Below are 22,968 nucleotides of genomic sequence, written 5' to 3'. Positions count from 1 at the left end.
AGAGTACTCAGAATTTTAAAAAGAAGTAAGTTTCTATCCCATTTATTCCAGAGCGTGGTGCTGCATTTATGTGCTCCTCTGATATTCATTTACCATGTTCGGAAGTCAAGGTGTTACACTTTTACTTTGAGTTCTTTGAAACAAGATGTCAATTTGGCTGTATTAAAGGGCACTTTAAACATAAAATTGTCTATGGTGGCAAAATTAGGAAGAAATGTGTGCACAAATCTAAAATGATAAAACCAAACGAATAAAAAATATATATTTAGTGGAACGCCAAACATTTGCCATATGATGCAGTTCCATATCTGCCAATGTTTTTTAAAACGCTTACATAATCGCGTACAGAACTGTACAGAAATCGTAGACAGAAACTCACGAGCCATGTTTTTTGGTCTCGAATTATATTTCCGATATTTCCGACAGCACGTGAAGGCGCGGTAACTTAATCTGACGTCAAAACAGGAAGCATTCGTTCAACGTCAGTTGAAACGTTGTGATGATGATTTTACCGCTCATTTCACAAAAGTAAACGTTTATTTTTTACCTACAGATGCGCCGTCTTATCTCGTGAAAATGTTTAACTAGTTTATTTTAGGAAAACTAAACCGCAGGCCAGTCGAAACGACCACCGTCAGACATGCAGACTGAGAAAGAGAACGAGAAAGAGGGTGATGCATCTGTTGAAGAGTATGTTGCCCTGTCTAATTTCACTGGAAGTAGCAGCGACCAGGTTAAAAACCCACAAAGACGCATTACAGTGTAATAACCTTTACCGGAAAGTTGAAAGTCGGGTGGGTAGTTCTGACTGTGCTGTTTTGTCCCGCAGCTTTGTTTCAGCAGTGGGGACAGGCTGCTCGTCCACGCCAAGCCTTCATCAGAGTGGTGGTGGGCAGAGTTGCATGGGGTCAGAGGTTATGTCCCTGCCAGCTACCTGCGCCAGGATGCTGCTGCTGAGGAAGAGGAGGATGAGCACACCTCTCTGGAGGACCAATGGCAAGATGAAGAATACTTCGGCAGTTATGGGACACTGGTTAGAACCTTTAAAGGATCATACTGTTTTGCATGTCACAGCTAGAGATGTTCCGATACCGATATTGGCTCCGATACTGCCTAAAACGCTGGTATTGGTATCGGGAAGTACTGGAGTTTATGCACCGAACAGATACCACGTAATAAAGCCCTAAATAAAATCTACGTTAAAGTAGTTTATTTATGTTCTTTTTCCGTTATAAGTGACTGTCAAACTGGATAATAAAAGAAAGTTCTACCGCATTCATTGTTTGTGTTCGTTCATGAGAGTTTAACCTGAGCCAGACTGACAACAAAGATAGAAATCATATCACATCCATACAGGGATAGTAGTATACAGTTGTTAAAACATAATAAAATATATGACACACTGGTTACGGATCAGTACTCGGTATCAGCCGATACGCAAGTTCAAGTATCAGTATTTGTATCGGGAAGCAAAAAATTGGTATCGGACCATCTCTTTTCACAGCCTAATTATCTATGCATAAGACTTAACATAAGACTATGTATACTGATTTTCAGCCCCCCATGAATTTTAGGATGGTAGCTATAAACATCAACATGCAGAGACCTGAAACTCACTTGAGTTTGTCAAAGTGATTTTATCCTTGTAATGTTAATGTAATGCAGTTGTTATAAGGCACTATTATTTGGTGGTGTTCTTAAGGACTACTTCAGAGATTTCAGATAGTTGCAGAAATGCATTACATTTATAAAAAAAATGTTTCCAAACAATCAAACCCAGAATATATATGTAAATTAAATGTAAAACGCTGCTGTTCATCTATTGACTTTCAAACTTGCCCTGCTGTATTACGATGATTGTTAATAGTTTATTTAAATTCCCATTATTATTATACCACTACCCTCCTTCTTCCTGGGGCAAAAAAACTAAAGCTGTGATGGATTACCTTTCGACCGAGTTTTCAAGTATCTGTGCAGTGATTGTCATCATGTACTGCATTAAATGCAATGGCTGCCTGGGAGGTAAATTTAAGGCATGCTTTGAAAAATAATTGTCAGATGTTGAAAGTACCGGTATGCACATTTTTGAATTAATGGGCAAAACTACTATGGAGACCCAAATAGGGCTGAGCGATATATCGATATTATATCGATATCGTGATATTAGACTAGATATCGTCTTAGATTTTAGATATCGTAATATCGTGATATGACATAAGTGTCTTTTCCTGGTTTTAAAGGCTGCATTACAGTAAAGTGATGTCATTTTCTGAACTTATCAGACTGTTGTAACTGTTCGATTATTTGCCTTTACCCACTTAGTCATTATATCCACATTACTGATGATTATTTATCAAAAATCTAAGTGTGAAGATATTTTGTTAAAGCACCAACTGTCAACCCTAGAATATTGCTGCAATATCAATATCGAGGTATTTGGTCAAGAATATCGTGATGTCTGATTTTCTCCATATCGCCCAGCCCTAGACCCAAAGTGTTTAATATTAAATAAATAAGATAATTTCATGTAACCTGAATCACAACAGCATTTTTCTCAATGACCATTTTATTTATTCCACTTTTTATCACACAGTCTTTGTCTTTCAATCACGGCAAACTAGGATGTGATTTGTTGTTGTTGTCATAAACAATTATTAGATTATTTTGAAATGTCTTCCTTTTTTGTCTGTAATTATTTGAAATATTATTTATTCATGATCTCATCTTTCTTTGTAACCTTTGGGTGTCTGTAAAAGAACAAGCATACAACATGTGTCATGACTTGTCACACTGATAGGTCATATTATCCTCATATCACATCAGTTATTTTACTTTATTAGTTCTTTTTTTTAATCACACAGAGGCTTCATTTGGAGATGTTGGCAGATAAGAGTCGCACTGAGGCGTACCGGAAGGTTATTGTCAGCAACAGCGCTTCTCTGAGGAGTAAGGTGGTGATGGACCTCGGCTGTGGGACTGGCATCATCAGCCTGTTCTGCGCTCAGCTGGCACAACCCTCAGAGGTAATGTAAACAATGTGGCTGGTGGGGAAGTTATTCGAACACCGAGGCTCTTTCACACAAACACCCAGGTGGCTGGTAAAGCAGTCTACAGTGTACAGACAGTTTGGCTCAGATCATGAGGCATATATTATCTCAAAACATTCAGGGAATGTGCCCTAAATTAACCAATTTTTGGTTGAGTATTTTTGACACCTTGAGCAGAGCCTACGATCGCACTATCCCCCCTAACCCTTTGTCAGCCATTTTCGGTATTTCCTCTGATGCTGACCTCCCTGTTGCACTAAGGCGGGCCCTGGTGTTTACATGTCTGGTAGCCTTGGAGACTGATCTTGCTCAACTGGAGGCTCTCCCGCCCCCCTACACACGACCGTTGGATGAAAGAGGTGCTCGACAATTGGAAGCTTGAGAAGTTCAGATATTTTCTGAAAGGCTCTATGGCGACATTCCTAGAGACATGGAACCCTTTCCTAGAACTCGTTGACTCCCTCAGTTTATCTCCTGACTTGGAGGACTGAGGGCCTCCTGGACTACTCTACTTGACTCCTCCTCCCTTTTTTGTTTTGTTATTGTTGTTTCTTGTTGTTTTTTGTGTCATCTCCTCTCTTCCTGTATCTCTTTTAATTTGTCTAACTTTTTCACTTATATCTTTTGATGTTGTGTGCCCCTACTGGTGTGTGTCCATCAGGTTTGTGGGTGGGTATGGGAATTGAAGGGAAGTGACACACTGTGTCACTTCCCTTCACTATGCTTTGTTCACCATGGACTGTACTGTATTGTGAAAACACATGTTGTGAAAATTGAAATGAAAAAGTTCAAAGAAAAAAAAAACATTCAGGGAATGAATTAGAGCTTTCTAATCTTGCCTGGCATGTGCATACACACACAAACAGTGCTCTAATTGAAATACTTAAGGTTTAACCCCAAGATGTTTTAGAACATTAGAACAAATTTGCATAAGGTAACACTCAAATATAATGGCAATTTGCATACTGCAATTGCATAACCCTTAACCAAAAATGGAGTTTAAACTCTGAGTGCAACTCAAATCATAACAAAATTCCCAAGAAAAAATAGCCTGAAATATGAGAAATGTCGTGATGTCTATATCATGTATCAAACTACTCCGTTTACTCACAGGTACACTGTATATAAAACATTGGTGTACCTATACTCCCATCTGCTGGACAAGGAGTGTTTCTTTCTACCTAAACAGCATGATGTATCTGTGGTATTGTAGGTGTATGCTGTGGAGGCGAGCTCCATGGCAGAGTATACCAGACAGCTGGTGAAGCAGAACGGCTGTGAGCAGGTGGTCACGGTGCTCCAGGGACGCGCTGAGGAGGTCGAGCTACCTAAGCAGGTGGACGTCCTGGTGTCTGAGTGGATGGGAAACTGCCTGCTGGTAAAAATGACACTGCCATTACGAATAATACAAGATATTGTGTGAAGATTTGTTCTACTTTAGATGCTTTATCTCTGTATTATTTCAGTGTTATTGGATTGATTGGCTCTTCCACTCTCAGTCCCATTTAGGTTTGAATATACCACATTGTGTTTCCTCTGGTCTAGTTTGAGTTCATGGTAGAGTCAGTTCTGCTGGCCAGGGACCGCTGGCTTAAGGAAGGCGGCGTGATGTGGCCCTCATCAGCGGCCCTCACCCTGGTGCCATGTCAGGCCAACAGCTATTATGCAGAGAAGATGGCCTTCTGGGAGCAGCCCTACGGCCTGGACTTCACTCCTCTTCAGTAAGTCAACTTTTCTCACTGAACATAACATTAACCTGTCTCACTTATATATATTTTTTTTACATACTTAGATTTTCTACATCGAACAAGGTCACAATATTAAATATCATTTTTAGTAGACATTTAAAAGAGACAAATCTCATATGTGAAGTTTAAACATTTAGCATAATAGTCTGTGGTGCCAGGTAGTGATGTTAGATATGGTTGGGATGGCAGAGTAGAAGCTACATGTATGGCAAGCCATTTAACCATTTAACTTGTAGTACAATTAAAGTCAAATTGGGCATGTGTCATATGTGAGCAACACGTGTTTATCAGTCACAAAAGTACTTTGTTTTATTTGAATAAACTTTGTATGTAATGACTCTTCATGCCACAAATCTATACTGTATGTCAAACACAGGTTGATCTGTTGACTCAATAATGTAAGTACAAGTAACTTTTTTCGCACCAATTACATTGTTCAAAAACACATTTCTTTATTCTTAACATACATCCCTCATTCTGCAGGTAGTAATTGTGTTTTCAAAATAGATCCAGTGTGACTGATCCACCAGCATCTTAGGCAGCGACTTTGTATTTCTGTAAGTTGCCTTGTGTTGCCCTGAAACATTAACGTTGACCTAAACAGCTAATTGGTATTTAAACAGCATAAGAAGAAATAGTACATTGACAAGATAATCTTGTGTCAATGGCCATTTGCTGGCTTTCTTGGAAGCATTCAACCACATCTCATGGAGTGTGTTTACATGCACCACAGGATCCCGGGTTTGAGTCTTATCCTGGATAGAATATTCATGCTATGGCGTTTACATGGCATAGTAAGACTTAATATTGTGACCAAGTGACTGTGATATTATGTTGTGATAACATATGTACCAATTTCTTACTTTGAGAGCGTACACACAGCGAGGTGCAGATCAGTGTGAGCTTCAGTGTGGCCTCACATTGCCAGGAGGGTCTGGCTAATCCACACAGCATTCTGGGATGGGAGAAAAACGTGCTCTGGTTTATTTGCGTTTCTTTAAACCAATCACAATCATCTTGAGCGGCGCTTGTTTTGGTGGAACATGTGTACGTTCAGAAGTTGTTTTAGTTGTGCAACTGAAAACTCAGATTGGACAGATAGTCTAACTAGCTGTCTGGATTTATCTTGCAGAGATCTGAGGAGCAGTTAACCATAGTAGTCCTCATAAATTCACCAGAGTTTAGAATGCCAACACAAAGAAAGCGGATGGTGACAGATATCCGGCCAAAAATTAGGAATATCCGGCGGAATTTCCGGCGGCAGCAGAATAATCCTGGGAAATGAAACATATCGATATAGACTAGTTTCAATGCAAGTCCAGTACACTGTGCTTTATTCGCCAACGTTTTCGGCCATCTTGCCTTTATCAGGGTGGTGCCTGAGGCTGTTCATAATTTCCTTATATACAGCGCACTGAACGGTCATAATATCGATATATCACCTTAGATACCATGAATACAAAATTCATCTTTTTCTTCAAACATACTATTTTCAAAATCTCCATATCCTTAGTTCATACAGAAACTTAAATTATCCACACAAATACAGAGTACATCATTACAATCAACGTTTTACATCATTCCCCAACAGATACTAGGACCTTTTCATTCTAACCCATCAATAGGGAAAAAGGTTGAACATCAGTTTCTCAGTTCAAGTAAATAAATCCTGTATTCTATCATCCCAATTATTCAAATGTGTATCTATAGTGTATCTAAAGCACTTAATATTTATGAATAACCCTGACTAATGTCAAGGTCCCTCTACGTTTTAACTCAATACATTCATCAAAGAGCTACACTTCCAGTTCTTCTCAAAGCCATCCTGTTGAAGAACATATATTTCAGAAGTCTCAACAGAAATGGCTTTAAGTCTAATTCCTCATTTATCCTCTTCTCTAAATCTCCTCATCTCTTTGACAAACATACTTTCTCAATACACATATATTTCAGGTAAGAGAGTGGACAATTCATTTCCATAAAAGGTGCTGCAACTGAATCTCTTTTTTTGGTACTTTTATGTTACTCTAGTCTTTGTTTTAATTATCTTATCACTTTTCCACCATATCCTTTTTCACAAGGACATGTTAAAAGTAAATTACACCCATTTAATAGCATTAGATTACTCCTCTGATTTGTATGTTTTACCTGTGTGGGTGGTTGAACCAAGATTGTCTAGTTGTGTTGTTACATTGTGCACAAGCCCCGCATTTATAGTTTACATATGGGATTGATGTGAAGGGCATTGGGAATGTACCAACTTGTCTCTTACACTTTATCCTCTTTTGAATATTACTTTATGTTGTATTCTATATCTTAGTTATCTTCTTATAATCTTATATTATGTGTGTTTAAATTGTATTTGTTATTTTCTCTTTCTAGTTATAAAAGATATCTGTTTTATGTTTTTTTAATTGAGTTTTATCTCTGCAGGCGCTTGGCACAGCAAGAGTTCTTTACCAAGCCAAAGTTTAGCCATGTCATTGAACCTGATGACTGCCTCACTGCTCCCTGTGATGTCCTATGCCTGGACATGTACACTCTGCAAGTCAAAGACCTGGAGGTACTGTTTCTGTTGCTTTTAATAAGGAATTGCTCCACTCCACACAAGTTGGATTGTGTAACTAATAGAGCCCTATGTTTCCTTTCTCAGGAAATAAAGGGTCAGTTTCATTTTTGTGTGGAAAAGTCTGGTGTTTTCCATGGATTCACCTCCTGGTTCACTGTTCATTTCGAGAGCCTGGAGACGGGAGGTGCAACAGTGGAGCTAAACACCGGACCTAACTCACAGTAAAACAGCCAAATCACTTACTAAGGCTAGTTTATTGACTAACAGCAGTGCTCCTGAGCCCTTTAAAAGACCATACAGATTATTTAAATAATCATAATTTGTGAGTTGCAACGAATACTTTCTAAACAATTTTATATGCTTAAATGTTAGTCTAAAAAGGGTCAAAAACTGCAGTGCATGACAATATTAAGTAGACTCTTTTCTCTTCAGGCCAACACACTGGAAGCAGACTCTGTTCATGCTGGACAGGCCAGTTAGTGTGTATGCAGGAGACTCTATCAGTGGAACCATTCTCCTGCGCAGGAACCCCTTCTGGAGACGCCACATGACCATTACCCTGCACTGGAGCATTAACAGCAACAAAAAGGAAACAGACAACTGCCAGGCAAACATTTAATCTTCACTTTGTACTCTCCTTATCTAATGCATTAACTATGCCCAAGTGGTGGTAGATTGCTTAATTCTCTTTACAGCATTGTGGTTACATTTGTGACTCTCATGCAATGTGACTTTGTTCAAACATTAGCCTCTCAAGAGTCCTAACTTGACCTGTAAGTTGTAAATGGTATCCTTAGAGTTTTTTTCTCTTTGTCCATAGGTTGGGACAAAGAGTTTCCCCATGTGGAGGTGACAGATTCTCCGTCAGCCATGGAGATCCACAGGAAAACAGTCTAATAAATCTTCTGTTGAGTTTAGGGTCATCAGCGGGGAGCTGCTGCTGACTGGGAATAAAGTGTGACGCCCAAAGGAAGCTCATCTGACAGGACATGTAGTCCTAAAATGTTAAGCCTGATAACTACAGGCCCAGGTGATACGGCACACCATGAACCATGTTATAAGGGCTGATTAACAAAGAAGTTACATGCTAAGAATGAACTGTGTAGCATTACTGTAACTTTGACTTGAATGCTCATTGGGCTAGGTGGAATAAGATGCTTTACAGAAGACAATGGTTGATAATTGAAACAACAAACTGTTTTCAACAGATATTTGTGGTCTCAAGGTGCAACAAAAGAAATGGTTCAGTCCTCCACAATATGCTTTTATGTGTATTTTTTTTTTTACTCTGTGTAATTTCTTCTGAGTGCTATACATGAAAATAGGCTTGTATGGGTAAAACTACAACAACACATTAACTATGAATTATAATAGAGATACTTTTTTTCTATATTTAAAGATTAGAGTGAACAATGTACGCCACTGAAACGTTACAAGTGTTAATTAGCCTCGGGGGCTAAAAGAGCAACATTGTGGTACTTACAAAGATATTCATTGAAAATTAAATTAATTATTTTAAATAAAAAATAACTTAATACAAATTGTACAAATTAACAATTGGTGAACTAATGATATAAATCACATAACAGTATTTTTTTGTTGTTATTCAACTACAAATTTGCTCTATCTGTCCCTTTTTCTTATCATTTGTAAATTGTAATTGTAAACATATAACTTTTCAATAATTGTATTCTTTGGGATTTTTTTTTCGAAAATTACATCAACATGACAATACTGTCCAGCATTTGTTACAATCTGCTATGGCAGAATAGTTATGCCACATTTCTTGGTTAAAGACCATTTTTGTCTGTGTGGATGCACTCCTCTTGGTCATGGCTCTGTTTTACTCTTTGCTTTTGCTCTGGAGCGTGTGTTGACCTCTGAGGATAAAGGCTGAGCGGATAAGGATTCAGAAGGAGGAGGCCTGGAGAGCGGGACAAACAAGGGAGGTTTAACAACTTTGTCTTTTACCTCCTTTACCACACTTTTATTCCCTTTCTCTCGTAAGTGTTTATCACAGTGGTTCACAAACGTATCCAGCCTGGCAAAGGTCTTGTTGCACACTTTGCAGTGATAAGGCCGCTGTCCTCTGTTGAGGCGTATGTGCAGTCTGATGTATGATGATCGTACAAAGGTGCGACAGCAGACGCCACACTTGAGATCCTCGGGGCTACTCTGTGTCTTCTTGGGCTGGTTGAGTGCTGGTGCTGACACTGGTTTTGCCTGTGCCGGCGCTGGTTTGCTCTGCCCAGACGACTCCTCGGCCTTGTGAGAGAGCAGGCGTGACAAAGAGCGAAAACCCTCCCCACACAGCTCACACTTGTATGGCTGCTCCACTGTGTGTAGACGGACGTGTGCCAGGAGCCCAGCCTTCTGTGTGAACGACTTGTCACAGTAGGTGCACTTAAAAGGCTTCTCGCCTGTGTGAAGCCGGCGGTGGGTCTTCAGATGCGAGGCGCGGCCGAAGGTCTTACCGCACTCTGGGCATTTAAATGGCCTGTCCCCGCTGTGGATCATCTTGTGTGCCACCAGGTGGGAAGCCTGATGAAAGTGCTTGCCACAAGTGCTACATCTGAACTTCCTCTCCTTGTGAGAGGCGAGGTGAAGGGCCAGGTGGGCAGAGGAGATGAAGGTTTTGGAGCACAGGCTGCAGCTGTGAGGGTCCAGGCGGATGCGGCGACGCCCATTTGGAAGGCTGCTGCCCGCCTGGCAGGATGGACATTTGGAAGGACTGACTGCTTTGTGCACACGCTGCTGTTTAGGATGGGCTGAAGTGCTGCTTGAATCCGAGTCAGGCTGTAAAAGGATGCATCCACAGTCTGAGCAGTGCTCAGTCTGTTGGTCGTCGTCACTGGTTTTATCTAACATGGTGCAATCTACAACCAGAGTGGGAGGGATCGAGGGCTTTTCATTCTTTGACACATCATAGGCACCATCTGAAAGGGATTAAACACATGAGTTATGCTTTACAGTGGTGGTGCTGAGGGTAGACATGCATCATACAAAGCTGCGTCCTGTCAGCTTTATTACTGTTAAAATATTCTAAAGGCTAAATCACGTATTCTATTATCTTTCTATTACTTCCTCGTTACTGACGCCATACTGTTTGTGAGTGCACGACATGATTACGTGCATCAATGTGAACCGGTCAAACCGCCATGCTAACATAAAAACCAGAAATACACTACCTCTAGCATACATGACAACAAAGATGTATTGTAGGCCGTGCTTCGCCCTAAACAATAAAGGCTATTCGATACGAGCAATGGCACATGAACAAAAGGTTTGACATACCTTGATAATTCTTCCTAATAAAATGCGCATGTGTTGAAAGTAATTGTCTTGTAAACACAGTTAAATATCACAATAACGGCCAGATGCCAACGGGATGCTCCGTATTTCATGTCGTGCGTTTTTCCCGTAGCTGCCCGGTTTTACCGATGACGAGCTGGGCTGCAGCATCATCTAGCGATTGGCGGTATAATATCATGGCTAACTGTGACTGGGTGTGATGTCGGAGAGTCACAGTGCTGGCACAAACTCACCAATAAAACCCAACATCCGAACTAAATTGAAATGAATAATCCACAGCGAAGGATTGCCTTAGTAATCCAACATTAAACCGCTGTGTGCATATGACACACGATATGTGGCCGACAGTGCATTTTCGTTGTTAGATTTACAGTTTGGTGGTTATTGGTAATCAGTGGGCTGAGAGGAAATACTTGTAGCCACTGACAACTTCCGAAACCTCGAAGTTTCGTTTCACTGGCGATGTTAGAAGAAACGGTCTGTGATTAGGTTGTTGCTGCACTAAGTTTCGTTTCACTGGCGATGTAAGAAGAAACGGTCTGTGATCAGGTTGTTGCTGCAATAAGTTTCACAACTGACTTTGTGGAAAACGAAAGTGACAAGCGTTTGTGCCTGGAATCGACGTGTTGGGGTTGGACATCAGCATCCTTTTTAAACAGCGAACTGATTTAATCAGTCTCTTTGGCAAACTTGGCAACAACAGAACTGACGCGATCGTTCTTCACAAATATGACTGAGGTAGGCCTTCACTCGTATAGTTCATTATTACCATCTTTGAGTAAATGCTATAAAATAACATACATATGTTTAATAATATATTATTGGGGGATGCATACCAGGAAAAGGAAACAATTTGATGCTATTATACAGTATTCAGCAGCAGTATTTAATAAATTATGTATTTATTCTTTTGATCATTTCCTGTCATTGGCGTTATGGGGTATGGAGTCAGAGAGCTCCCCTGAAAAAAAAGAAATATTGATAGCTATTTTTGCCTCTATCTTCATCATGAGTCATGCGTAACATTGTTGTGTGGCTAGGATGTATTTTACAGTGTGATGTTATTTTGTGAAAAATATATAACCCTGTAAAAAAGGAAGCATCTTCACATGCAACCATAGACTAAGTGCTACACACTCAATCTCGATCTCTCTCTCTCTGCTGCATCTAGCCAGAGCTAGGATGTGTGTGTGTGTGTGTGTGTGTGTGTGTACCCGTTTTACTATATTCGTGGGGTCCAAAAACCGGGGACTAAAGTATACTTGTGGGGTCTGCATATGGAGCTAAATCAGGGCCAAATGTTTTGTTCATTTGAAAAAAATATATATAGTTGAAAAAATAAAGCTTGAAATTGAAAATTTAAGTTTTGGTCAAAACTTGGAAAAAATAAAACCATGTTTTCAAACTTAAAATAAGTGTACCAATTTTTCTTTCAGTTTGAATAAAATATAGATTAAATTCTGGAATTATTTTGAATAAATTATAAATTTTCATTTTTCACTTTAAGATTTGTTTTCAGTTCCACATTTCATGTTTTCAGATTCAAAACTTATTTTTTTTACCTTCAAATCTTTTTTTTTTTTTTTTCAAATCTTTTTTTTTTTTTTCGTTTTCAGATCTGTTTTTCACTTTCAGATAATTTTTTTTTGGTTTCAGACTTTTGGCCCTGATTTTGCGTGGGGGCGTGGCTTCAACTCAGAGGGGCGTGGTATTATGAGTGACAGCCTAACAACGAAGGCAGAAGACTCCTCTGTCATGTTGACTTCAGGAAATGGTGTTACTGTGAGAACTATGACTGAATGCTTTCTATCCACTATATACATGTAATGTTTACTTAATAAACTGATGCAAGTGACAAAGTTCCATTTAAAAAATTGTATTGGACAACACATGGTACCAATTACACTATAAGAGCAATAAACTGATTGTGCAGTTCGGCAGGAACAATGACTTCTCCCACTTCCATGTATGACATTGAATGTAGCACCACAGTATTCACTCGGCAGTCAGCATAGCGTCCGCTCCGCCAAGGCAACCTGCTGGCCCAGCCCACAGGTAAGACATGTGAAAGATATTAGCCTTTTTGAATAGATACTTTGGGACATTATCCCCGCAGTAGCATTTTTTTTGTCATTAACTCCTAAAAGGAAAATAGGTGGACAGCTGGAAATGAAGCATCACTAGCACAAAAGTTAGCATTAACTAACGTTAGCTTCACACTAGCTGGTGTTTTTACACCAATTTCAGTGTCCAGCTCAAGTTTTTTGACTTTAACGTGTAGTGGTCTTTGTTAACCTCTGTTTGTCAGAATGACCATAACTCGACAGTGGCTGCCTGCAGCCGTACAGCCTTATAAATGTAAAACATTATAGATAACTAACATTGCTAGTGTTACCTTTTCATGGTTAGTTTAAACAACATAACTTGTCCTGGTCCGCTTTGTTAATCAATCAATCAATTAAAGCTTTTATTACGGATATATTTTGTAAGGCCTAACTGTCATGCTGTTAAATGTAACGTTATAGTGTAAAACGTAATTTATCAGGCCAGAGCATTAATGTAAAGTCATATTTGTCTACTCTATAAAAGGAGACCTTCTTCACTGCAGCCAGTGTCAAGTTATGGTCATTCTGACAAACCGAGGTTAACAAAGACCAATACACGTTAAAGTAAAAAAAACTTGAGCTGGACACTGAAATTAGTGTAAAAACACCAGCTAGTGTGAAGCTAACGTTAGTTAATGCTAACTTTAGTGCTAGCGATGCTTGATTGCCAGCTTTGTCCAGCTGTCCACCTATTTTCCCTTTATGTGTTAATCACAAAAAAAATGCCACTGAGGGGATAACGTCGCAAAATATCTATTCAAAAATGCTAATATCTTTCACATGTCCTACCTGTGGGCTGGTGCCAGTGAATACTGTGGTGCTATAAGTCATACATGGAAGTGGGAGAAGTCATTGTTCCTGCTGAACTGCACAATCTGGCACAGTTTATTGCTCTTATAATGTAATTGGTACCATTTGTTGTCCAAAACATTTTTTTAAATGGAACTTTGTCACTGGCATCAGTTTAAGTAAAAATCACATGTATATAGTGGATAGAAAGCATTCAGTCATAGTTCTCACAGTAACACCATTTCCTGAAGTCAACATGACAGAGGAGTCTTCTGCCTTCTTTGATAGGCTGTCACTCATAATGCCACGCCCCTCTGAGTTGAAGCCACGCCCCCACGCCAAATCAGGGCCAAAAGTCTCAAAACGAAAAAAAATATCTGAAAGTGAAAACAGATCTGAAACCGAAAAAAAAAAAAGATTTGAAGCCGTAAAAAAGATTTGAAGCCGTAAAAAAGATTTGAAGCCGTAAAAAAAATAACTTTTGAATCTGAAAACATGAAATGTGGAACTGAAAACAAATATAAAAGTGAAAAATGAAAATTTATAATTTATTCAAAATAATTCCAGAATTGAATCTATATTTTATTCAGACTGAAAGAAAAATTGGTACACTTATTTTTAGTTCAAATACATGGTTTTATTTTTTCCAAGTTTTGACCAAAACTTAAATTTTCAATTTCAAGCTTTATTTTTTCAACTATATATATTTTTTTCGAATGAACAAAACATTTGGCCCCGATTTAGCTCCATATCTGCACAGCCTCGTGGGGACCAAAATGCTGGTCCCCACGAGTTTAAAGGGCTGTTTAAGGGTTAAGACTTGGTTTTAGGATTAGGGTTAGAATTAGGTTATGGTTAGGGTGAGGGTAAGGGTTAAGGTTAGGCATTTAGTTGTGATGGTTAAGGTTAGGGTAAGGGGCTAGGGAATGCATTATGTCAATGACAAGTCCCCACAAAGATAGTAATACAGACGTGTGTGTGTGTGTGTGTGTGTGTGTGTGTGTGTGTGTGTGTGTGTGTGTGTGTGTGTGCTCTTTAAGATCCCATGACATGCTGCTTTTTGGATGCTTTTATATAGACCTTAGTGGTCCCCTAATACTGTATCTGAAGTCTCTTTCCTGAAATTCAGCCTTAAGAATTACAGTCACAGAAAATGGTGTGGATGCGCAATACACACATGTATTCTGGGCAGTGTTGGGCAAGTTACTTCCAAAATGTAATGCATATTGTTTACTAGTTACTGTCATTATTAATTAGTTATATTACAGTTCATATTATTTTGTATTATTAATCTGAATCTGCAAAGCTATAACATAAGTAGTGCCCATATTATGAAAAAATACACTTTCTGGAAAACGGGCCATTTCATCTAAGCCCTGGCTGATGGAAGTACCGGGAATAGCTGCGTTAGCCGAGAGCTCGCTAAGCTGGACAGAAATCTGCAGTCCCTCCTTGTTCCCTCCAGTGACTGTTGTTGAGGCTGCTAGCCTCCAGCCTGACCCTGTCCCTGCATCTACTGGCTTCAGGCCTGTGTGCCAGGGGCTTAGGGTGGATCTGCTTCACCTCCAGCCAGCCACTCCTAGTCCTGACTCCCAGCCTTCTGAGTTCCTGTCACCTGGTCCTACCACTGTCCAGGAATCACAGGAGTCTCCATTCTGGGGTACACGATTGGCTTTCAAGCCAGTCGGAAAGAGGCGACGGTCTAGGAAACGGCAAAGTCCTCTGTTTAATCCTGTGCCAGCAGCAGAGTCCGTTTCCACGCCTGCAGCCCAGTCGCCCGACGCCACCTGCACCCACGCCTGCATTTGGGTCCCTGCTGAAAACGTGACAGTTCTTTTGTGTCTCTGACGCTTCCACATGCATACAAACTTTTGAAAAAAAAACAAACATCCATGCTGTTTTGAGTGAGATATGGTTTCTGAATGTGTCCTGCCCATTGATATATATATATATATATATATAATGTATGATGGACCAATAGACCCCGTTGCTCTGGACGGAGACCAGTGAAGGCTATTATAAGCACTTTTCCGTTGATCTCTTCCTTTACTGCGCAGCCTCCAACTGACAGAGACAACGTAAATGTGACGTGAGCAATGTCTGAAAGTTGTAAGTCTTCTGGTAGCTGTGCCAAGAGAAATCTCAATCATTTCCAATCTTACAGAGACGGAGAGTGTAGGTATGTAAGGAGATAACATAAGCACAGGCTAATTATTGCTAACTAACATGCTAGTTAACATTCGTAATTAAACCTAAATAGCTAATATAAGTTGAAACTGCCTGCGAGCTTCTCCTGTACTATACGGTAATTCCTCTACTATGCAACAGTAAGTCGTGTTGTTATGACACAATCGTTAGCGTATTTTTACAACAACATCTGCTACGGAGCTATAACGTGAGGTACAAGGTAATGGAGCCTTTTATACATTGTCGTGTTTCTTTAGAATTAAACAATGGACAAATAGAGTCTTTAAACACTTCAGATGTAAAGTTATTCGCAGTCAAGTGATGTAAAAAAAAAAAATGGCGGTTAGTGGAATGCTAACAGGAGGTGATACCTTTGTAGCAACAAAATGGCGCCATCGGAGGTTCGAGTTCTGAAGCAAAGGTTACCCCCTTGGTCCTGCCTTATGGTCCTGCCTTCAGTCTCCGGGTGAGCTGTTCAAAATCGCACGGCTTGTGACGTCACAAGCCGAAACGAGCTGGCTAACGCAGCCTAGCTCGTAGCGTTAGCGCTAGCATGCTACCTCATTCTCAATAGCAAAGCACTGCTACAACACACACAAGTTCACCATAATCTACAAAAGAATTACTTACATGTGTGCCCTCATTTAGAAGTCTCCCAGCTAATCCTGCCTTGTAACTGACCGAAGTTGGAGAAACAGCTTTTCTTTTACTTCTATGGAGCTAGCTAGCTGACTTGATCTACATCTGAGCTACTGGGCATGTGCGAGTGCAATGAAAGATAGTACAGAAGAAGAAAAGAGGTCTCACTCTGTAGCTAAAACAGAGACCAGATGACTCTGAATTGTGGTTGACTAGAAGTAGCCTAATAAGTAGGAGAAAATGAAAATACTCAATTAAAAGAACCTTACAATTGAATTGAAGTAGCCTATGGTATAGTTAGGCTACTTTCCACTGCTGATAAAATGTAATGATATTACGTGAGGCAACAATAAAGGTGCTCTAAGCAATGTTAGGTGACGTCACTTCTTGTTGACGTACGAAGTGAGGCTAGTTCGCCCCTCACTCCTCCTCATCCCTTCCTCTCCCCCTCCCTTCTGTGCTTCTGCACGCTAACCCCCCAACCCCCACCTCCAAATCCTTCTTTTCGGTTATTTGCTGGAACGCTGGAACAGATGTTTGTTATGTTTGGTGGTGCAGGTTGGCCCAGTTTGTTTTTGTTGCCGTTTGTGGAGCCTGGGCTGTCTACAGAGACCGTGTTTTTTTACAGTGTGTTCAGGGGACAGGCAGCTAGCGGATAGTGAGGAGATGTTTGCTGTATGTGACGAAAAATGTAGCCTAAAAACCACTTAGAGCACCTTTAATTCCAGACGTGTTATCTGTCAGTTGCTCGGGCACAATGCTGTTGGCACTGAAAGGACACAGATGTCCCTAGCATACCGTCTCTGGTTCTGGCTCTGACCATGGGAACAGTGACGGGACAGCTCGCTTCAATGCAGCGTAAACAACTCCTGAAAATAATGTCCATGTCGCAAATGTATACGTCTCTGCAGTCATTTCAACCACTGAATCCAGCCACAGGAAATACAGTAACACAAATGTTTCGCAGTGTTGATGAATTCTTAAAAAAATCTAAAGCCACTAAATGTCGGGTTAAAATGCGTTGTAACTCGCGTTACTGGGATTGTAACGGATATAATATTACCAACATTTTATTAGTAATGTGTTATATTACTACGTTACAGCAAAAAGGAATACATTACTGTAATTGCGTTAAGTAAAGTAAAATCCTGGATGTGGAACATCTACCCTCAGAAAACGGAATTCATTGTTGACTAATCATGCAGCTGCTTGTAGGCCTATGCCAGGCTGGTTTATTGTAGAGAAAACGATTAACCCTACCTCACCAAGTGATTCATAAAACTGGACAACACTGTAGAAAAGAACAGTTTTAGCCATACAAATTGTAAGCCTAAATGCTACTAATGTTGTTGAAGTCCAGAGGTCCAAGCAGGCAGCAGAAGCCAGCTGCTCTAGGAGACTGCAGTGCGACTCAGCAAAAGTTATCTTGATACTTTGCTGAATAAAACCACAAACATAAAGACCTTCAGGTTTTCTGGGTTTTCCAGGAAGTTCCTTAAAGGTCCAATGTGTAGGAATTTCTCCCATCTAGCGTTGAGATCATATATCGCAATCAATTCTCTCGCACCACACAGTTCAAAGTACGTATTACAGCTACGGTAGCCTTCACGCTTCAAAAAGCTGGTCTCTTGCGCTTTTCAATATCCTTTTTCTTTTTCTGGGCGACAACAAGACTCCTGTTCCTGAAATTTGGATTTTTAATGTGTGGTCCTCCATGTTTCCTTCTTCAAACTTGCCAGGGCCGGGAAGCTACGATACCCATTAGTTTATAAAAACTTTGTGTAGCTGTAAAGAGCCTATATAGCCTCTCTGATGTTGGACCGTCACTCAGAACACACACTACGTTGTTATCGCAGCCTATCCTATCATTTATATATAGCCTACTGATTTGATTAAAGCAAGACAACATCGGCAGTATTGACTGCAAAATATGTTACAGAATATTTCGTTCTGTATGACAGGTGCAATATTTGAAAATCTTTTCCCTGAAATTTTGTATTACATTTATATCTCCATTGATGTCAAAACCTAGACTTTCAAACATCAAGCTGTCGTTTATTAATATGCATTCATGTCTAAATGACATATAAACATATTTTCCCATTTTATTTTGCCTGGAAACGCTTCCAACACACTCGCGTCTCGCGTGAAAAATAGGCGTTGGTTCTATTTCTAGCAGGCACGCGTCTCACGCCAGCAGTGTGTAAGCTCTAACCTGTTAACATGGGAGCCGAAATTTAAACGGACACGCCACGCAGCTGACACGCTCGCGTGACGCGTGCAGTGTGTAACCGGCCTTACAACTTTCAGACAGGTTGCTCACGTCATATTTACGTTGTCTCTAACAGTTGGAGGCTGCGCAGTAAAGCAAGAGATCACCGGAAAAGTGCTTCTAATAGTCTTCACTGGTCTCCGTCCAGAGCAACGGGGTCTTTTGGTCCATTATATACTGTCTATGCCTTTATGTCCCTTATGTCCCTTAGCGTCTACCCCAGTTCAATGCAAAAACCAATATAAACCAATAACTTAATATCTAGGCCTATAAAAGAGGTCAACACAATATAACTTAAACCCAAAAATAGCAACAAAAAAAACAAGATATGGACTCAACAAACTGAGTAGTAGTAGTTTGTCTTGTGCGTGGGCGATAGTTCAGGGCTTGTGCCCTTTTCTATCTATAAAGACAGCATGTGAGTGGAGTAGCTGAAGGAGGAGCCCAATTTGTACACATTGGTGGGGTTGTCTGGCAGTCGTGAAAATTAAAATAGCCTACTACAAAAAGAAAATCAAAGAAAAACTGACCTCCTTGAAGGGGAAATATATACCGACTTGGCCAAACCAAATTACACACACGGGGAAAACCAAGATGGACATAATTGCAACTAATACAAATAAACCCAACCTAAACCTAAATCGCCCCTCCAGCATGGTAGCTGATGGTACGGCCCAATTGGCAGGCCATAGTATATAAAAGTCCTTCACCTTCAGCCACACCTTTCCTGCACTGTGAAGGACCTCACCACCACCATGGGAACAAAGACAGAAAATAAGGATTAATATAACTGAAAAACTTTGTGCACTCCATTTAAAGGAAATAATGAATGGATTATGAATTAACCAAACAGTGTAATGTTTTTGTTTTGATGCCTGAATTGTTTGGGTTGTGGCTGACTGCAAAATAAATTATTGTGTGTACTAAACAGCATGGGGTGAAATTGTGTACCATATTACCATTGCTGGCTGTTTTAACCTGTGTGGCCTAGGCCATAACAATGAGCCACACCCTTAGTTTTGATATGGACAAACAAACAGAAGTAAATGCTCATATAAGTAAACTACAAATGTATACAAAATGAAAACATTTCTCCAATTTCTTTTCTATTACTGTAAGACTTATGTATTTTATCCCACTTTTGATTATGTGGTAGCCATGGTGTTGCTGACACAGGGTTTGAGTTGTTTCTTATTTTTAGAAAACATTTTAAAGTTATGGATGAAGAAATCTTAAACTTAAGTTCGATGTGGATAAAAAGAGAAGTTTGTTCTACAATGTAATGCACTGTACTCTGACTCACTTACAGCATCCAAGCCAGGAAAGATGAGTTCGAAGACAAAGAAAAAAAGTCGGTGAGTATTGCATCTCGATCTGGTTTAATGTCCCAACTGATAACTGTAAGAGGTGGACCACCAATTGAGGAACATGCTATTTTGACCACAGTGCACACAAGCAATGTTTGAGTTACTGACACTATCACCCACACTCATAGTAAGTGAGGGCAAGTGATGTGTGTTGGTGTAGAAACGAGAGCTTATTTACACAACTGATTATACACAAACAATACATGACAATTTCGTAACCACTTTCAAGCCCCTATACTGGAGATTTTTATTAGTCTTGGAGCACCCACTTGTATGAATTACAAACATTAATTCATCTATTTGTAACCAGTTACCACCTAAAGCTATAAGATTAAAAATGAATATCTATGCCAGTCATGTTTTATTAGAGACAAGAGGACATTAGGTGGAGCAAGTACTTTGTTTTCACTCCGTGTTTTATTGGCCAACAAGTAAACAACATATGTCATCTATTTTCAAGTAAAGCACTTTATGGCTAATCAGTCAAGTCAAATATAATGTATGTATGTTCTGGTCAAACTTGACTCCACTCCCAGCTCTTCCTATCTACAGTATATTGATTCAGGAGGACTCCCCACCCTTTGTTGATTTGATTAATCTCTGTGCTTTGATTAGAACGTGCTTCGGAGCAACAGCACCGCCCTTCATTGACTACCTGCAAGATATTCTACGACGATATCCAGATGGTGGACAAATTTTGAAGGTGGGTACAAAGCATTATTCTTTAGATTGTTTTTTGCTTATACACACCTGGATTCTTGAAGTCTATTTCTTTTAGTATGACCAGCAAAATATGTTGATTCTGCCAAATTTTTTTAAAATCATGAAAGCAGGTGATTTTATTTGTTTTACAGATATTTTGGAAGAAATACTCGAATAGCACTTTTTCTCTTTGTCCGGTCAATAAAACAACACACATTCACATTCAGTGAATCCATTTATCACATTAGTTTTGATTGTATTAAACCAGATAGGCCCCCCGCTGAGGGACCAAACTTGAGCAAATTATATTTTGGTGCAATGAACAAACAAATTAAGTTTATTGTTGATATAATGGCTGCATTCCCCACAATAGACCTATCATTTTGGTTGACAGGTTTGTAAAGTAGTCCTCCGTGTTGGAGATAAATAACTACAGTACATGTAACATTGTCACCAACTGTGGGAGCCTGTTTAAGACTTGCTGGCTGCTCACCAAAACTATCTCTAATATTCACATTGAAGAATCTGGCAATTGTTGAATAATTCTTATTTACTGTAGTAGTAAAATTTCTGACATTCTCTGCCTTTAATCCCCCAACTATATGTCTTTTTCGGCTGTTTAATTTGATGTTTTTATTGTCTTATCAATCTGTTTTTATCTTAAGCACTTTGGTTTGCATTGTATGCATGAATTTTGCTACATATATACAGTTTATTATTAAAACATAATTCTGCAATAAGTTTGATATGTTCATTTTGCTTGGCCCCTGTCCAAAAGCCTTTTTTTTTTTTGCAAATAATTTTAATTTATTGGCAGAATCTTGCTTTGACATGTTTTAATTTTAAATGTAGATATCAATTTTGTGGCATGATGTCTGTGATTATTAAGAAGGCAGCTTTCTAGTGAAAGCAAACTATTCTGGTCTTTTTCTGGGACACTCAGCTGGATTAAACTGTTGTGAAAATATTTTTTTCTCAGTTTCTGGAAAAGCACAGGTGTTATTGATAAAATTAACAGTTCTATTTAAGTGTCCAAGTAAACCAAAACTGTGACAGTAGACCCTAGAAACTGAAGCAGCTAAATGGAATTCAGCCTTCATTTGTTATTAGTAACAACTATACTTTTCTTACAGTGGCATATCACAATGTCTTATAAAAAGTCATACATTGGTATACATTGGTTCCTTTGCATTTGACAATATAGTTCAATAGGTTCCCCCATTTACAGTATGTCAGTTGATGTGAAAAAATAATACAATTTATATATGAATATATACAAATATAATTCAACAACACTACAAACTACAGCTTCCAAAATTACCAGTTGCATGTACAGCAACAACAGCTCTGTGATGCAGTGTCAACAAAACTGAACATGATAAACCACATTTATCACAGAGATGTGGAATTGGATTTCATTGGATTTAGACTGTGTATCAATTTCTCACTCTAATTTAAAGTTGTCAAGGCCCGGCACACCCACAGACAGGTGTCTTCAATTACTCTGGCTGATTAGAAACCTAGTCTAGTGTAAACTGGGTGTAGATGTGCTGAAAATGACATAATGTCACCAAACACTGTGTTTTAATAAGAATTATAATTGTTGTTAGGGGAAACAGCTGTGTAGGTGGACTAAGGGTGTGCAGGGGCTTTAAAGGTCCCATGACATGGTGCTCTTTGGATGCTTTTATATAGACCTTAGTGGTCCCCTAATACTGTATCTGAAGTCTCTTTCCCGAAATTCAGCTTTGGTGCAGAACTACAGCCACTAGAGCCAGTCCCACAATGAGCTTTCCTTAGGATGTGCCATTTCTGTGTCTGAAGCTATTGAGGAGGAGAGTGGGAGGGGCAAGGTGGAGGGTGGGGGTGTGGCCTTGACCAACTGCCACTTTTTCTCGTGTGAAAGCCATGATGTCTGTCTCTCATGGGTTGGCCAAATTCTCTGGGCGGGCAAAGCAGAGAAAGGGGAGGTAACCTTTCTTGTTATGACCTCATAACAAGCAGATTCCAAAACGGTTCATCTTTAGCTTTAATTTTCTCAAAGGCAGAGCAGAATATCCAGGGCTCGGTTTACACCTATCGCCATTTCTAGCCACTGGGGGACCATAGACAGGCTGGGGGAACTCATATTAATGTTAAAAAACCTCATAAAGTGACATTTTCATGCCATGGGACCTTTAAGTGTAACAGTAGCAGTAAGGCAGAGGAATGTGGCCATCCCTGATTGTTAG

General features: G+C 39.6%; 3 protein-coding genes across 3 annotated transcripts in view; 2 read left to right on the top strand and 1 right to left on the bottom strand.

Moving 5' to 3' along the window:
- The first annotated feature begins 451 nt into the window (after positions 1–451).
- On the top strand, positions 452–8,638 carry prmt2 (protein arginine methyltransferase 2). The gene is made up of 9 exons (XM_028591944.1): positions 452–733; positions 830–1,033; positions 2,862–3,023; positions 4,261–4,425; positions 4,593–4,768; positions 7,229–7,358; positions 7,449–7,585; positions 7,797–7,971; positions 8,185–8,638. Exons 1-9 carry the CDS (start codon positions 641–643, stop codon positions 8,215–8,217), a joined length of 1,275 nt encoding a protein of 424 aa, XP_028447745.1. The 5' UTR covers positions 452–640; the 3' UTR covers positions 8,218–8,638.
- LOC114564541 (oocyte zinc finger protein XlCOF26) lies at positions 7,966–11,171 on the bottom strand. The gene is made up of 2 exons (XM_028591945.1): positions 10,659–11,171; positions 7,966–10,300 (listed from the first exon to the last, which is right to left on the bottom strand). The coding sequence occupies exon 2, from the start codon at positions 10,230–10,232 to the stop codon at positions 9,195–9,197; it is 1,038 nt and encodes a 345-aa protein (XP_028447746.1). The 5' UTR covers positions 10,233–10,300; positions 10,659–11,171; the 3' UTR covers positions 7,966–9,194.
- Positions 8,735–22,968, top strand: part of sacs2 (sacsin molecular chaperone 2) — a 28,500-nt gene continuing 14,266 nt past the window's right edge. The window contains exons 1-3 of the mRNA XM_028590457.1: positions 8,735–11,414; positions 19,978–20,023; positions 20,651–20,738. Of these exons, the coding sequence (XP_028446258.1) occupies positions 19,995–20,023; positions 20,651–20,738 (117 nt within the window). The 5' untranslated portion in view covers positions 8,735–11,414; positions 19,978–19,994. The remainder of the gene's footprint in view (positions 11,415–19,977; positions 20,024–20,650; positions 20,739–22,968) is intronic.

Source organism: Perca flavescens, chromosome 11 (assembly GCF_004354835.1).
Source record: "Perca flavescens isolate YP-PL-M2 chromosome 11, PFLA_1.0, whole genome shotgun sequence".
Taxonomy (NCBI): domain Eukaryota; kingdom Metazoa; phylum Chordata; class Actinopteri; order Perciformes; family Percidae; genus Perca; species Perca flavescens.
Note: the sequence above shows the minus strand (reverse complement) of the source record. Positions and strands in the feature narration are given on the sequence as shown.